Source organism: Centrocercus urophasianus, unplaced genomic scaffold (assembly GCF_019232065.1).
Source record: "Centrocercus urophasianus isolate 14NV4802_14NV808 unplaced genomic scaffold, USGS_Curo_1.0 seq_10, whole genome shotgun sequence".
In the NCBI taxonomy this organism is placed as follows: Eukaryota; Metazoa; Chordata; class Aves; order Galliformes; family Phasianidae; genus Centrocercus; species Centrocercus urophasianus.
The window spans coordinates 38,922,596-38,940,937 of NW_024884142.1; the positions used below are offsets into that span (position 1 = coordinate 38,922,596).

General features: G+C 39.8%; 1 protein-coding gene across 2 annotated transcripts in view; it reads right to left on the reverse strand.

The window, feature by feature from the left end:
- The window catches only part of LAMA4 (laminin subunit alpha 4), a 93,548-nt gene extending 80,077 nt beyond the window's left edge, over positions 1 to 13,471 (reverse strand). For both annotated transcript variants that reach the window (XM_042821559.1, XM_042821551.1), the window contains exon 1: positions 12,889 to 13,471. In XM_042821559.1, coding sequence (XP_042677493.1) covers positions 12,889 to 13,089 — 201 coding nt within the window. In that variant the 5' untranslated portion in view covers positions 13,090 to 13,471. The remainder of the gene's footprint in view (positions 1 to 12,888) is intronic.
- Positions 13,472 to 18,342: the final 4,871 nt, after the last annotated feature.

Genomic DNA, 18,342 nt, shown 5'->3' on the forward strand with positions numbered 1-18,342 from the left:
TGCAATTGAGCATTGCAGATGTATCCAGGAAGAAGGGCTCTCAGTTGCTGAGTGACTTGGACAATCCGCAGAACTTGTGTCTGGCAATTCCTTGAACAGCTACAGAACAAAGCTCTAGCAAAGAAAGAAGCATAACCCCATTCTGAGGATATTTTCTGGTTGCCTCCAAAAAGCACACATTTTCTGCACTAAAAATATGCTTGGGATGTAAGTAAACAAAGTAAGTGTTTGATCCATACTACTCTGACTAGGCAGAATTTTTACAGCTTATGGTGTTTGGTAAGTATTAATTACACAGCAAACTTCTTTACCTCCAATAGATAGTGTTTCATTCGGCTAGAAAATACTGGGGGCACCAACGTGAGTTCTACCTCTGCTTCTCAGCTCAAGGAATAATTGATGTCTAGTACCTATAAACGTGGACTTTTAAAATCCAGACTGCCAATGCAGACTGATGGACTTTTGAGCATTTACTTGCTCCTTGGGAGCAGAGTAACAGATATCTCAAATTCCTCAAGTCAAAGACATGTTATTCATGAACACAGACATAGAAATTTAGTTCAGCCTGATGGGAAACTTCATGAAAAAAAAAAAAAAAGAAAAAAAAAAAAAGAGCTGTAATGACCCTGTGCCCACTGTCCTGACCTTCCTGCCCTGCTTTCAATATAAAATCTGGCAGATGTTCAGCACACTCTGTGTGCATGAGCAGCTTGGTGCAGTTGTTCTACAGGAGAAACTTGAGAGAGCGGTCTCTATCTCTCAGTAGCAGAAATGGCTGAGGTATCAGATGACTGTATTTAAACACTGTGATTTTTGTTACTCATACCTGCCAAAAGGATCCATCTTTACTACATTTGATGCAACTCTGCATAGGTCATGTGGACAAAGGATACGATGGAATCAAACCCTATGTGAACCATATGATTTGGGATAAAAATCATCTAATGAAATTTTCTCTGCTTTATTTTTTTTCGGATTTTTGGAGGCAGGCAATAGAAAATATTCCTTAGGCTCTTTATATAAAAGTACTTGATAACTGTCATTAATTTTCTGCCACTTTTTTTTTTTTTTTTTTTTTCTTTACAGTTACAACTATAGGTGCAATTAATTTGTATATCAATTTCTTCTGGCTCTGAAGTCTGTCAAATGTGGATGGATTTCATTTTTCCAAAGGAAAAAGAATAATCTTATCAGTAGGGAACTGTGTTGTTTCAAGTTTCCTCAAAATCTTAGTGACTACTTGAGCCTTGAGGGGGTTATTGCAGACAGCATATTCCCCCCCAATAGATCCATTTATTTATAGTGAGATATTAATTAAATCTATGGCTCCTCAGTTTATATTCATAACACTCATCCACTCCAGTTGTTATTTATGGGATACCTTTTAGTCCTGTCTGTATTATGTGTCTCTCTTGTTGGCAACAAGGCTTGAATGTCATTGAAATGGTCTTACAGTAAATGTCATCCAGATGAAATGGTTGCTCATTGGTCCTTCATGGGGGCAGGCCTTTGTACTTGGGCTGTTTCTATTAATGGTATATAAGAACATTGCGTTGATGGGTTGTGGATCTCCATTTGTCCCCAGTCAGCTCCCACAGCCCTTCTGCTGCTGTCTTGTTCTTTGCTTGTGTCCTCCTGGTCTGGATTTTCATTGGTCCTCTTATCTCTCCTCTCCATTTGGCATTTCCCTGCACCTTGTTCTAGTCGCTCATCCACTTCATGATCCTTCACCTCTAGTGTACTAAAGCCTACACAGTGATAGCTTCATTATGTTAAGCTTGAAACTAACATAAAAAAAATATCTCTTTTCACTAAATTGTTGAGAAAAGTATTGCCTTGTTTCTGTACATGGGCTCCGTTGTCTCTAACCATGTTCATAAAGATACCAAACCGAAGAAAATACACTGTTCCACTCATCTTGTGTGACTATGCATATCAGTCTTTCCCTCAGTTTTTCCATCTGTGAAATGGAAAAATGTCAGTAGTGGTCTTTGGAAAGAGCTTTGTTGTACGCTAGTGGAAGTGCTACATAACGGCTTTATTTCCACAATAATTATTACTATTTACACCCATGGTTTCAGGCCTCTATAAAACTCTGTTCCCATTCAGATGTACCTCATTTTTTTTGATCAAGACAGGCTTTCGTATTTTTTCATGCTTCCCCAAGTTGGTGTCAAATCCAGGAAGGCAACAACAAAGAACATCATCTGCAGAACTTCCATTAGCTTTAGCTTTCACAAGAAGAAGCTCTGTGCACCCAATGTAATCCACATAAATGAAACAAGTCATTAGGAGTATTGTGTACAGTTCTGGGACTCCCAAAACAAGAAGGACATAGAGGGCCATGAAAATGATCAGAGGGCTGGAGCACCTCCACTATAAGGGTAGGCTGAGAGAGCTGGGAATCTTCAGCCTAGAGAAGGACCTTATAGCAGCCTTCCAGTATCTGAAGGGAGCCTACAGGAAAGCTGGGGAGGGACTTTTCATAAGGACAGGTAGCAACAGGACAAAGGGAAATGGTTTTTAACTTGAAGGGGTAGATGTAGATTAGATACTAGGAAGAAATTATTTACAGTGAAGTGGTTAGACACTGGAACAGGTTGCCCAGTGAGGTGGTGAATGCCCTCTCCCTGGAAGCATTCAAGGCCAGGCTGGATGGGGCTTTGAGCAGCCTTGTCTAGAGGGAGGTGTCCCTGCCTATAGCAGGGGGATTGGAATTAGATGGTCGTAAATGTCCCTTCCAACTCAAACCATTCCATGCCTCGATGATGATTCTATGACTTCATTTAGGAGAAGTAGTCAAAACAACTGGGAATAATATATATCCCCATATGACAAACATTTATAGTAGCCATTACTTATTTTCAGTGTCTGCTATGATAAGTTGTTGCTAGTCCCATCACTTCAGTCTTTTTAATCCAGTGCTGAAAGAACTTTTTTGGATTAGTCAGGGAGAAAGACTGTACAAAAATTTCACGTGAAAAAGTGAAATTAACTTTGTAGGAGTGGTTTTAAGTTGTTTGAGGGATTTCTGTTTACTTTGCTTTGCTGTCTTTGTGCTTGAGCCCATAAATCCCTATGTAGTGACACTTCAGAAGAATCTTTGTCTTCTCCTGCAGAACGAGGCTTTCAGAAATTAGTAACAGAGCCTTTGACCAGACCCACTCATCAAACATATTCTGTCAGCAAAGTCACAGTAAAAAGAGATGGGCAGAATTTCTGTTTTACACTGTGAGGGGCTCCACAGTATGCACACAGAACCAAACACCTGCTCTTGCTTATTTCTTCTCTATTGATGTTTGCTAAATTAATCTGAGCTTTGAGACCTTACAAACCTAGAGAATTAAAACCAAATAAGATTGTTCACCAGCTTCCCCTAAGCTCCCAAGCACTATTTATAATTTCTGTAAGCCTACGTTACCTCTGGTCCAAATTCTTTCAGATGACAAAGGTCACATTCTAACTATTATTACTGGAGAAGTGAATTCTCAGTGTGACATCATAGGCAGGCAGTTAAATACCCATTTACTAGGACACTACAGCTGTTAGATGAATATTTGCATGCAAAAAGCCACTGTACTGAATTTGCAGTTTCAAGGACAGAAGCCTCACATAAATTGGTTACTTGCAATTTCAAACTTATTTTTATAATATTCATGATAGGTTTTATACTAAACAATTTGATGTAGTACATTAAATTTCTGTATTGTTTGCTTCAATTTATGACAGTGCTAGCTATGAAATACTCATTGCTTCCAGTGCTCCATTGATGCTGCAAATCAGGAATGAACCAGAAGTTGGTGATCAAGTTTTGGACACAATACTGGTAATATTTTTTTATCCACTTGTCTTGACAGGTATTTCAATTCTAATAGCATTTAATGAGATTACAAACTAAAGCAATTATTGAATTACAAAATAACAAGCTTTCTATTTTGTTATTTAGCTTACAAATGTGAAAGCAAATTATTTCTTGTTGAATGTCATTCAGTGAAAAAACTCCAATGTCATTACATATTCTCAAATTGAATTCCAAGGTGTGATAGTTCAATTAAGGCTTTAATTAGCAAATGAATCTAATAATAGGGTTTTCTTGAGTTTTCATGTGTATGAAATAGTCGTTAAAACCGCAGTGGTGTGTTTTTTTGATCCTCAGGAATTTAAATCTTTTAATGTCAAAATCAACAACAACAACAAAAACAAACAACCTGTCACTGATTTTGAATCCATAATCGTTTTCAGTAAACAAATAGTTCAGTGAGTGATGAAAGAAATAAAGCCCTGTTTCCTATTACTAGTCTCTTTTATCTTGTCCCGTGTGTGTGGCTCTCAGTATCATCGCTTTTTGTCTGTCTCTGATGATGTCTCAGTAAGTGCACAGTGCAGTGGCTGCTCTGCAGTCATGCATGCCATGTCTGGCCAGCCTGCAGATGTTAAAGGGAATGTCTAACGACTGAATTTAATCTGATTTCCACTCAAACAAGAAACACCATAAGATCTTCATCATTTATATATAAGGAACAGTTGAGCCCTCCTCAAAAGTCACTGAAAAAATTGGATTTTCATTGAGGAAGACAGGACAAGGCCCTAACAATAACAGACAACTTGAATACTGGCTTATCCCTGACAACTGGGAATATGTATGCATCACCTGAAGAGTTATCAACTTGTCAGCTTCCAAAATAGATCTTTATTTCTGATGATGATAAACACCAGATCATGCTGCTGGCAGAAACTGTCGTCACAAAGTTTTGGACAAAACACTCAGTGGTTGCTAAAACTAAAACTTGCAAGATTGAAACCAGTTGCTTTGACTGTAGATAGCACTCTGTTGGCAGAGATGATACAGAAAAAAAAGTTGTTTCTATTTTTCCCTGTTGCATAGAGAAGTTTGGAATTGGAGGGAGAGGGTATATGGCTCGTCATTCATGGGTAATCCCCAAACAAATAAGCAAAGCAGAGAATGGCAAAAAGAAAACAACACATGGAGATCCCCTCCCAGACCACTGTCACAATATTCTTGTTCCTTGGAGGAGTTTGTGCATGCCTCCATTGCAGTAGTGACGCAGTAACTGTGACTCCCATAAAAACAATCCAAAGCTGAAAACCAGATGGCTTTATGTGGAACAACAACATTATCTATTGCCTTAAGAAGGTAATTGTGTTTAATTTTCAAAATTTCCTGTGTTGAAAATGTTTCCAGACTGTTACCCCTTCTCCAGTCCAAGTGAAAAACAAAATGCCATTCAGCAACAGAGATGGGGTTGGATCCAACATAAACACTTCTCAGTTAGGCATTCTCCATCGAAGTGCATAGTCATTTTTTCCATATACAGTGAGAAAGACAAAGCCTCTGCTTAAAAGGCATTCTTCTCCAAAGAGAGGATGGGCTAAAATGTCTTAGCTGTCTGCAAGCTGGCTAAGGATTAGAGTTTAACACCAGCCTCCATTCTAATGTACTTATTGCTACAGCCACTAAGTAAAAATATTACTGTTACAGATGTTCACTTCTGCAAATAGAAGATCTGCAGCTGGAAAGGCTGCTATTTGATCTTCTGCTTTCAAAGAAAACACCAAGCTTATTCAAGAAAAACAATTTACAGGAAAATGGATAAATAATTTTGCTTTGTTTCGTCATTAACCCCCCTCCACCCAGTCCCCACAAATTCACTCAAATGAAATGCGCTGTCTGAGCTGTATTCCATTCACCTGCGTCCTCCACATAAGGGGAACATAATCAGTTGATGTAGTACAGCACTCCCAGAGAAATTTCCAGACAGACACAAAATTTTTGAAGAGATAAACAATGAAAGTGTTTCTTAAAGCATGTACTACTGTACTTGCGGGACAGTGTTAAATCAGGTGTGGTAAACCTGAGAAAGATGGCCAGGTGTGACTGAAGCTGCTTTTGGTTTCCCTTTTGCCACAACTACCTCACCAATTTTCTAGTATTTTCTGGGTTGATTTTACAGCTCTTTGACATTTTGGAATTGCAGTAGAGACATACAGCGATCTTGTCTGGCTGGCAAAGCATCAATTTAAAAGCCTGTTAGTACCAAATGCAAGTGTGAAAAACTTGACAGATTAAGAAAAGAAGCTTTCATCCATCTCTGCTTCCCAAGAGTGGCCTGATAGTGGACAAAATGGGACAGCTGATGGAAGGTGCTATGATTCTGGTCTGTATTCTCAGCACAGTCTCCAGCTTGGTGGTGCTAGCACCTTGCAAATGTGTAAGAAGGAAGGGAGGCAGCTACGCATGGTTAATGCTACAAGTCCTGCACCCAGAGGTGCTCTCTGACTGATACTTGGAGGTGGGCAGAGGAAATATCCGGACTAAGGAAAAGAGATGACCTTTCTTGATCTTTCACTGCCTTGCTACCCATGGCTGGTTTCATCATGGACAAGGTCTAATAACGAAGGAATCATTTTCTTATTGTCTCAAGGAAGGGAAAAATAGATTCATCAGGAAGAAAGAAGAAAGTCATCTCTTTCTCCATTCCTCAGAAAAATCCCTTACTTGAACTCCAGTTTTCAGTTGACTTAGAATTAATTAACTGGTGCCTTACTAATGTTGTAGAGCCCTTCTACAGTCCCTCCCATTGACAGGAAAGTAGAGAGACAGACAAAACATAAACCTGCACAAAGATGAAGTCTGCTTATCTCTTGCCACTGAAAAGTCTTTTCATTCAAAAGCAACAGGATGCAACTGGGTGGTAACAGGGCACAACAGCCCAGAAATGATCTGGTTTAGATACTTGTTTCCTATGTATCTTCCTACATCTGGCACTAACAGTGAAAGGTGGAAAAGATCCTTTTTTATTCATTTTTGTTGGGAGTACAGAATTTAACTATCATTCATTTAGATAAAATGGCTGTATTTAGAGTTATAGAATGGCTTAGGTTGACCTTATAGATTACCTACTTCCAACCCCCCAGGTCATTGCAAGTTGCTCATACGGGTAGGTTCTTTTTAATTCATTATTTATTAAATTGTGATTCAATTTAGCACTTGTGCCAGTTCTTCCCATTCTGCCTGGATTCCCTGTGTCAGAACTTAATATCAGAAGTCCAGAAGCAAACTGTAAATTATCAGTGACTGGTTATATCTTAATCAGAAACAACACCTATCTCTTGAACGGCTCATGAATGCTAAGAGCTGTAATTAAAACTGTAGATGTCTTATCAGATAAAATCAGGATATGTTTTCTTTCAGTTATTTTGTTGCTTCTCATAGCCTCTGGAAAACCTGGAATTTTAGTTCTTAACTTGCTTCCTATATCATTAATAAGAACAGGCATGAAATGCCTTTTATCGGTTTTCACAATTCTGAATTAGCTTTGGTGCATTTTGCTGGTATCGACCCAAATCTTTGTGAGAATTCACTGCAGTACAGTTTAAAAAGCATTATTCTGGGGGGTATTTTATGCACTTTCTCAAAATAGAGAACACTATCCATCTGCTCTGCCCTTCAGTTCCATTCACTTTAGCTTCCTACAATTTAAAAGGTTTGGGTTCTGATCGCTCTGCTCCTAGCAGCTGATTTTCATTAAAGCTTTGATGAGAAACTTAAGCTGGAATCACAAACATCTGCAGTAAAACTTCCTCCCTGCTAATAGAAGCTTCTCAGAACATAAACTTGTTGAAAAAAAAAAATATCCAAATTGCCCTTTATGGGAGTTAACCTAATGTAACCCTAAGGGTCTGAAATGATATTATTTAAAGGTCTGCTTTCTTAATGATAGGTACAGTTTCTATTAGCTTAAAAGAATATAAAGATTTCTGTCAAGCTAAAGCCCTTTTTTGGTTTAAACATCAGGATTATGTCTATTTCTTTTAGAACTAGTTTGTTTTGAAGAAATAATACTACAAGTAAGGATCACCTGGTGTTTTCCCTAAACAGTCTGTAAGGCCTCCTGGTTCAACACTTTTTGGGAAAGGGATGAGGGCAATTTGGTGATAATTTGAGTATTTGCTAACAACTGGCTAGGGTTTTTGCTTATTCTATTTCAGATGTTTAATGTAAGCTATTCTAGAGAGGTGAGCTTGCTATGATTCCTGCACTCATTATTGCTTATCACCTTAGAAAACCAGAAAGAAAGTATCTCAGATATTGTTGCTTGTTTTTAAGAACATAGATTAGCAGATGCGGCTAGAAGTCAGGTGGGAAAAAATGATGGTTAAATATGTCATTTTATTGTGCAAGCTCCAAAAGTTTACTTCTGCCTCTTACTGACTTCTGTAGAAAATATCTCATTTTTGCCTTGGCAATTGCAATAATTTCCTTTAAAGAACTAGTCTTATTTTGCCTTCCTCTGTGTCAAAAGCACTGATGCCGGAAATAGTTTTTAATTAATCCATCAATATCGTTCTTTCCTGCACTCTGAGAATTGGTTCTCTGCCTTCTACTTACTACTTTAGATTTTTTTAAATTATTATTATTATTTTTTTCCCTTAAGGCTTTGGATTATCTCATTCTTGCTCTATTTTTTTCCTCTCCTTCAACTATTTGCTTCCTTTCCCACTATATGCTTCAATTCTTTCCACAGAGGATGTTTCAATTCATCTTTTCTTACTTAACAAATATCTCCACAGAATGCCTTCTCTTTTTTTTCACTAGTTCTTTCTCCACAGCCCTTCTATACTGGGCTTTCTTTGTTATTTTCTGGAACCTCCTGTAGTATATAAAAATGAAGTGAATCTTATCTGTATATCACCTTAGATTCATTTTGCATTAAAGTGAGTGACTACACAATGTGAATCACAGGGAATCCTTTGCCACGTTCTCTAGTATTTGAGGTCTTGCCCCACTGATTATTCTCGCCTGAGAATCTATACTATTCCATTGATTACAAGCAACTTTGATCCTACTGGGAAATAAAATTGGTATTTATGCAATTAAATTCATCATGTCAGTGAAATTTGCAAATATAAATGTTGCAAGTAGCAGGTTTAGATCCAAATGGTGATGTACAACCTACCTCTTATTTTAAAGGCATGTTTTAGACAGTGGGATGTAACTTTTCTCAGAAGGTAGCTCCAGTTTTCATTTGTGTCTCTGTGTCTCACTATTCCCTTTTCCTTCTGCCCTCTTTAAGCAAACAGGTTGAACACAAAGCCAAGGGTTCTTAATGTTTACAATTCACTTGTTTGCTTTCATTTGCAGTTAGGCTGTCAGTCTGAAATTCTATCATCTTTGATGAGCCTTCCTTGCAAAATATTTAGATTTGTTCTCATTTGGAAAAAAAACAATCTTTAACTTAATGCAATCAGCTGCAGTTGGGCTACAGTGATGAGCTGAATCTGGAGCTTTGGGCTCATGCTCCCTCAGGATTTCAGCACCATAACATCTCCCCTGCATGCCTTATTGTGCTCCTATCCCAAGAAACAGACATTAGACATCTTAAATTGCGTAAGTGAGGTGAATACTTCACAGAGTGCTGTTCATACTGATCTGCCTCTTGACAGGCAATCCAATGCAACTGGGTCCATTCTCCTTTGCTTAATTACCTTTAAAACTTAAATTTGTAACTAACTTTTAGCATGAACACGGTTATTTTCAATTTCCACTTGTTGCATGTGATTGCACCTTCATGTGTTAGATCAGTGAAGATCTTATTGGAAAAACTGTTGTTTGTGTATATCCTTATGCAATTATTCCCCTGAGCTAAGTATGTTGAATTATAGAATCTCTCAGTTACCTTCAAATTCCTAGCAATTTAATCCTTTTCGTGATACTTTCTGAATAATGTTCAGTAATTTATAAGAATTCTTGTTGAAACAGTGGCATAGAGTTAGGTATATTATTTCACAATGGCCACTACCAGTGCTCATTATGCAGATAACATGACCTTGCATTTGGCAGAATGTAGTTAATTTAAATATCTAAATGTTCTCTAATCTTTAGCTAATTAATGGAGCCATCCTGAAGTAAGTCCTTGCAGGGAAAGTTTTCCCTCCTTTGAGGGAAAACCAGTAGGAATTAGGGAATTTAAAAACCTGGTGTTTCCATTACTATCTGTGAAATTTGGGCTTATACTTGAATGCAATACCTGATTCAAATTAAAAAAAAAAGTTTAGGCATAAGTTACAGGCCTAAGTTGTATGTACTGAACCCCAGTTATGTATTCATTTATTACCAGGGCACCAAGCTATTTAGATATTGCTAGAGTTTCAACTCATACGCATGATCCATGTTGTGATGGGGTACAGCAAGTTAGCCTAGTATGGAAAATATAGTTAGTCTCTTCTCTCTGCCATAAAGAAACTTTCATTCAAATCCAAGGTACAGGAAAGCTCCACTGTAACATTAATTTTGAATTTTTTAAACTGCTTCTCCAAGTGCCTCTAACGTTGCCAAACTTGAGAAAGGAAGAGAAGTGGAAAACTAAGAAATATGTGCTAATACATACTTGTTTACATTAACTGAGGTTGCCTGTTCTTCTGTCAGTTCATAATATTAGCTCCTAGCAGGAATTAAGAACATCACATTGCTTGCATATTAGAAGTTCCCGCCAACGCTGTTATAGACCTGGATTTCTGAAGACACTAGGAAGTGCACACTAGTGAGTGGGTCCAGTACTGTCCATCATGTTCTCTTCGTACTGAAATGCCACGCTTTCTGTCTGCCCTGTGTTCTGCCTTCAGAGCAGCTTGTTTGACTTTGCGGTTGAGTGGCACCACAGACCTCATGAAGGTCCGTGCACAGAAAGCCTGTGGTTCCCTTAGCTCTGCCTCACTAACCAACCCCTTGTGTAACTTGGCACTATTCAATGTGACTAACAGCCTCTGTCTGCACGGGAGAGCTGTGGGCCTGAGTCAATATTTAGATGAGAGAGCTGAATCAAGCCGTGTTATGTAAAGGAGTTTATACTGTGGTTCCCTGTGAACTGTGGGCTAAGAACTCAGGCTTGGAAAAGGCAGATTCAAAACTGCTTGGATAGACCCTCTTCTCGTTGCTGAATGAGAGATGATGGATTTTGGGAAGAGGAAACCATCTGAGGGCTGGAAGAGACACTACCAGGTGTCACTCTTTGGTCCTCAGGTCAATCTCTGGGCTTAGAGTAAGCTCCCAAGCCCCCATTACCAGCTCGTGAATCATTGCAACAAAGCCGTCAGTTCTGTCCCAAAAGAACATCCTACTGGGCCTCTCTGGAAGTAGGCATGGAGGTGGGCCCTGTAACATAGTTATGGGGACATCTGCATGTAGCAAAGGAGCCTGAGCTCCTTCCTGATAACATCCTGCTGTCAAGAGCCTTGGCATAATTACTGCAGGTAGCAGCGTTCATTTGGAATATGGGATCTGAACAGTGTGTAAATGCTCCCATTGTAGTGACTGAAACAAACTGCTGGAAGAAACACCAGCTAGTGAGTCTATTAGGTGAAGCTTCAGAGATGATTGAGATGGATGAATAGGGCTAAAGTGTCAATTCTTCTGTAAAGTCCAGTGTATATCCCACAGCACCTTTGTGAAGTTTGTTAACACAAATTTTTGGAAAACCGTACAACAGAATGGCCATGAGAGATTTGGAGCCTTTATCCTATGAAATCCTGCTACAAAATCCATTCAACTCCTAAATCTGACATTTCATTCACTTTCCATTTTGTAAACAACAGGTGGCAATGTGGCTTCCCAGGGACATCCCAGGCCGAGAGTGCAAAGATGTACATCCCATGGCATGGAGCCCATCCAAACCTCCAATGGCTCCTAAGAGCTCCTACACTGAGCAGAGCAGGGATTAGACTCCAATTTTCTCACACGGGTCATGTTTCACAGCAAGTCCCTCACAGGGTAAGCAGGCAGGAATTTTGGGAGGCTGCACTGCTACTTGGAGCCACAGCAGTGGGGGGGGGGGGGGGGGTGAGCTCTGTTCAGTCCAGCATTAACCCCAACCATCTGAAAAGCTCATACATTAATTTCCATGGATATTAGCTCTAATAATTGGAGTATGGGGGTGGATGGGTAGAATTAGCCTTGTGATATAAGAGATTGAGATCTTGATATTGTCATACTGACTTGGCTGTGCTAATCACACCTCATTTTTGGATGTCATGCTAGAACAACTCTTTCCCTTCCCATGACCTTATGTAACTCAATTTGCCTTTTACTTTGCATCTCCCACGTATAGGACATTACTGTCTCCCTCTCTCTGTGCATGCTGTAGTAATTTACTGTTTTCCCAAGCTGTGTTTTTTTATAGTTCATTCCAGATGTAGCCCTGCTAGAATAAGTATCACCCTATCCTCTAACAAACACAGTGACTGCTGGAAAATTTTCCACAGTCAGAATTCTTCTCAGATCTCTCTAATTTTATTTGTCACTAATCTCAACCTCATATTTTTTGGAAGACATAAAATCTCTGCAGGTGTTTTCTCTGCAGGCAGTTTCCTGCACGCGTTTGATTTTTTTATCCTTGCTCTCATCACCAAAAGGAACTTTTGGAGGTGGATCGCATTCAGAAACAGAAGCAAAAACTTCTACCGCACAGTGTTTGCCCCCAAAAGAGAGAAACTCTTTGTCAATTTAAATGAGTTAAAATCTTAAGCATAAGGCAAGCAGAAAACTGTAGTGACAATTAACCCTTCTAAAACAGCTCTGTTTGGACAAGCCTGCTTAGTTATGTTGGCAGGAAAGTTGGAGACGTGCTAGGTTGGTCTCACTGCAAAGCACAGCAGCTGCCTGCTCGCAGCAGGCAGGGCACGCGTGCATTCTGAAGTTCTGAACTGTATCTCTCTAGTCTCCAAATGCAGCGTCTCAGACCCCCTGCAAAAATCTCCGGCATGGCTTTAAGGATTGAATGATTAAGCTAACGTTAACCAGATGGGAACTTCGACACAGACAGATGAAAGCAGAAAAGCGCAGACACCAGAGAGAGAACGCAGTTACTGTACCTCGGCAAAAGGCACCCAACTTCCAGTAGCTACTGACTGCTGCTGCCCTCTGATAACAGTAGCTTCTTGCGTGCTGACCGCTGAGCTACCTTCAATGTCAAACAGAAAGACGCTTCCTGAGCTCGAGGCCGTGCTGGAGAAGAAGCATCTCGAAAAGAATAATATAGGAAAAACCAGGGGCCAGGCGGAGATCAAAGCCATTTCCTCCCCTTACATCCAGCAGTGGTCTTCTAGCGTCTTAGTAATTGTTTACCCTCTTCTGCAATCAGCCCCCCTTGGCTTAGTGGTGCCTCAGTTATTTTAACTTTCTTTCAGCGTTCAGTTTCCAGATGTGGCACTTCAAGGCAGTCTAACCAGATCCTTATTTAAAAGGGTGAAAAAAAAAAAGAAAAAAAAAAAAAAAAAAAAGCAAAGAAGGGAAGAAAAGCGCTTTTGCTGCCTCCCTCTCTCGTTCACTCTCTGTGCCTGTGGCTCCTCTTTTCCCCAGAGGCTCCAGCTCAATAACATACAGATGGGCAGTGCTTAAGCAGAGAGTGTCAAACGGAGGTTGTGTTCCAGGAAAGCACCGCTGGCTCCCCAGCCACCTTATCTCCCCCTGTCAGGATGCAGACTGACGCTGTGCGCGGTGCTCTGGGTTCCTTCACATGTTCACATCGTTCCCTTTTTACCTTTCGTGTCCGGACCCTCCCACTCCAACTTTGCTGTTCAGAAGTGAGGTCAGCTTTCCCCCTCCACCACCCCCACTGCCTCTGTCTGGGTACCCTCAGCCCCTCTGTGCAAAGCAGGGGCATTTGTGACTATGTTTGTTTTTTTGTTTTTGTTTATCATCTCATTCAATGGAAAGCAGGAAAGTGCTAAATTTATTAAAAGCTGCCCAACAACCCTTCTCTTTGGTCGGGGGGAAGGGAGTCTGTGGATGGGGGGAGGAGGAGAGGCAGCCTGGCTGTGCCATGGGCTAATAAGGCAAAGTGGTTACTCTGACATGCTTCATTCAAACCCTTTTCCTCAAGCCCACCTCTTGGCTTCTCAGCAGCTCGTGAAAAAGAATATCGTTCACTGCAGTTTTGGAAAATGACTTCGTCACTCAGACTCATGAACTTTTATTTACAAAGAGCATCTTGTATTCCATTTTCAAGAGATGCTTTGTGAAGCCCTGCTAACAAGGCCTGCAGTGTATGAAAGCAAACTTAATATATTGCCCACAGATGACCTAATTTTATGTCTACAATCTCAGAAAGACAAAGCAAAAGCCTTCTTATGTTTTGGGGCAAAGTGAAGATGTAATTATACTAAAGTGCACTGCTCCTTCTAAGGGTTCAGCACCTTGTCCTTTAGCTGTTCTATTTTCAGGATTTTATGACACCACTGCACTAGAGATTGGCCTTTTGGACTTTGTTCTGAAAGTGTGTTCCCACTTTTTCCCCTCTACCCTCTTTCCTTTCCAATCTGATTAAAGAAATTATGAACTGAGGATGCTTTCAATAGAGAATTAAGAGTAAAATAAAGTCCTCTGGTAATCTGTGAATTTCACACACCTATAGGTTAAGATTTGTGCTCTTAAATATACAAGTTTCTTATAGGAACTATAAAGTAGTTACACATAAGAAACTCTCTGTGTTTCCGAAGTAGTGTGGGCAAGGAGAAAAAGCTATGCAACCCAAGGTTGTGAGGATCAGGTCCAAAGGGTGCAGGAGGAAGTAAAACATGGTCGAGGTGGTTGCAAGTAATTCCACCCTGAGCACAATGCAGACCTCTCTGTGGACGGGACCTGACGTGGTGACAAGCGTGATGTGTGATGGTGAGATGTTGTTGGGGGCTATCAAGGCTTTTCCAGCTCTTTCTGCCAGTGGCAGCCCTGGGAATGGTCTGAAGCAGGTCTGAAGGATTATAGAGCAAAAGACGGTGAAGACTTCCGGCCAGGGCCCCACAGAGTTCCCATTAGACCTCCTGCTACAGGGGCAAGTTTCAGGTGGGAAGGTAACAGTTAAAAAGAAGGTGCAAAAGAGAGAACAAAACATCTTGAGAATAAGTGACAGAATCACCACTAGTGTGACAACACTGGAGATTTAAAACTACCCACTGAATTGTGCAGCAAATTACTAGACCATGTATGCGACAATTTTTTAACCTTTTTTTTCTATTTTTTTTGGAGGGGAAGCAATTAGCAGAGAATCCTCTGTATCTGTTCCCAGCCATTTGTAAGGAACTGTTGAGAAAGAAATAGAGAATAACAACTTGGGGAAGAGTTACTTCATGTTCTTAAACCTGTAAATGAGGAGAAACTGGAAAGTCAAATCTATGGGTTTCTGGTAGGGGATCTTTAACAAGTTCAGGTACTTAGGTGGAAATTTCTCTTGCCTAATAGAAAAAGAAACTGAAGAATGTAGGCTATCTGGAAAGAAACGACATGAATCAGAAAGATGGAGAATAAAAGAAGATTTGGTCAATCTGGGAGTAATTTCTGGAGCTGATGCTCAAGAAGAAATGTGGGAAGTAAAATCTGAGACAACATCTGAGCAGAGAAATATTGAGCCAAAAGTTGAAAGCTAAAGGCAGAAAATGAGACGTAATTTTGAAGACAGTAGGTATGAGAAGATGATTTAGAGTGGTTAGGCTGATTTAGAGTGATCAGGTTGCCCAGAGATTGTGGATGCCACTATGGAGGCATTCAATTCAAGGCCAGGTTGGGTGGGATCCTGGGCAGCCTGCTCTGGTGCTTGGCAACTCTGTCCATGGCAGGGGGTTGGAACTAGATTATCTTTAAGGTCCCCTTCAATCTAAGCCACTCTATGAGTCAATGATTTAGGAGATCCTTGGTTCAATATTCATCAAAGAGAGAAAGATATCAGTGGAGAAATCTGACATGAAAGTGTTAAAAAGGAAGGAATGGATAACCACTTTCTTGAGGCTTTTCCTAGCTCTATGCGCTTTAGTTTTCCTAGGAAGTTGTTAGCTGTTGTAGTTTTGGCTCTGGAGAACAAGACTTATTATTCTAGTGGAACAAAAAATAATGTGTAGAACTGTATTTGTACAATTGCTCGTATGTATATATATATATATTTTTTTTCTGGCTTGTGTTGCAACAATGAGAAAAAAGATTCTTTCTAGTTTTGCAGTTTTGAAGATTTGCTTAATTGGTAAGTAGAACATTTTGGGTTAACTTCAGTAAATATATTTTCAGAATAAAAGACTTTGAAAGTGTTCCTTTTTGAACAGTGGTCTGTAGAGTCGCTTTGTATCTTTTCATCTGTCTAAAGTGAAACTGGTATAGTTTAGGCCTGGGAATATGTCACAAGAAGTATCACTATGTAAGAGACCAATTTTAGGTAACAATCATAATGTTGACTGATTCAGTTTTGACAAATTAATGTATTTGAGGAATTTAAATTAATTGAATTATCAACTTTCACAACTTGATTTTTTAAATTGTCTTTTTATTACATAGATATTTAAGGGAAACTGAGTATTGCATGCATGCACACTTGGTTTTTGCTGAGATCCTGCTGTTGTGTATAAAGACCACATAATAGCTTTGGAGAGTTAAATGCTTACATCTTCAAAAAAATTTGGCTAAACTGAGTTATTGTATTGGGAATGAATGGCAGGAATTGGGAGCAGGGGCCGTGCAGGAGGCAGCCATGGATTGCTCTGTTTTGGCTCAGAAATGGCTAGAAACAGTGTTCCAAATCATGTTCCAAACACTTTAAAGAAAAGGCAGTGCTGCTGGGGCAGGAGATACTGAAGAAGCCATGAAGGCTAAAGGAAAGATAAGAAGATGCTAAAAATGGAGTGCATGAGAAAAGTGTGAAAAGATACATTTGGAGAAATGAAATGGAAGGGATGCTTGGTTGGTAATGCAGACTGGAGGGCACACTTGGTGCTACATGTAGAGTGAATCTGAAGAACAGTGGCTTTGGTGATTCACAATGGGGTGTGCACACCCTCAGGGAAGAGCAGACTGCAAGTGTTCCCGGCAGGGTTAGTGAAAAAAAGATTATGTGAAAATGGCATTGTTACCCATCACATCATTTTTATGTAAAATCAGAATAAAGATATTCATATCCCTTGTAAACAAATTCACAACACTTTAATGGAGAGAAATAACATTTTAATTGCTCTCAAATTCAAAATCTTAAAAGGAGGGAGGTGTCTGGTTAATATTTTTAGAAAATTAGATCCTTTAAAAAAAATCTCAGACTGGCCCTGGGCATTCAAAATCTGGAAAATTTCATGTGATAAAACCATATAGGGAAGGAAATACAGATAATTAAAGATAATAGAATTATTAAGAATTAATGATTTATTCTTTTGAAATACTAGGAACCAAAGACTACACAGTTCATCACTGCTCACAAGATCTTAATCTCTCAAGCACATATTAGTCCCATACTGGAAGAATTATAACCAATTTTTCTGAGCAGAAAACATATACACTAAAATCACTGAATATTTCTATACTTTGCATCATTAGAATATCCGGTTCAGATCATGTATAAGCAACATCTGCATACAAAAGTTGTTTCCTGCATTTACTTTTAAATCTTTAAAAATATCATATTCCTTTTCAGAAAAGGACAATTTTTGCAGAAATAAAGAAAAACATAAATGGTGACAGGGACCTCTTGGAAAGAGTCCAGCGGAGGGCCACAAAGATGGTGAAGGGCCTGGAGCATCTCCCCTATGAAGAAAGGCTAAGTGAACTGGGTCTATTTAGCCTTGAGAAAAGATGACTGAGAGGGGACCTGATCCAGGTTTATTAATATCTGAGGTGTGGGAGCCGTAGTGGTGAGGCCAGTCTCTTCTCAGTGGTACGTGGAGACAGGACAAAGGGAAATGGACATAAGCTGCAGCATAGGAAGTTCCGTACAAATGTGCACAAGAACTTCTTTACAGTGAGGTGACGGAGCACTGGAACAGGCTGCCCAGGGAGGTGGTGGAGTCTCCTTCTCTGGAGATGTTCAAGACCTGCTTGGATGCCTACCTGTGCGACCTGCTGTAGGGAACCTGCTTTGGCAGGGGGGTTGGACACAATGATCTCTGGAGGTCCCTTCCAACCCCTGTGATTCTGTGCATAGGATATGTATGAAAACACAGGCTTTTGAATGTAAATTTCTGCTATGATGGACTTCCCATATCTTTATACTTGGCAGAGATGATGTGGGCATGTTGCATGAGCATTCTCAGATTTGGAAGAGGAATTGTTCAGTATGGCAGGGTATGGAAACAGCAGTTTATCCTTCTGCTTTCACAGTATCATCTTCTGTTCCTTCGACCACTTCCCCCAACTTAACATTTGGTTTTGATTCCAAGTGTGAAGATGCTAAGATTAATGTGATAGAAATGAAGTTTCCAGTGGAAGACTTATTAGAAATAACATATTCTAAATTAACTAATACCAAGCTGTTGTGTGTGGGCCACTGGTGGCTTATCAGGCCCCGGTAGGAGATCTGCAAG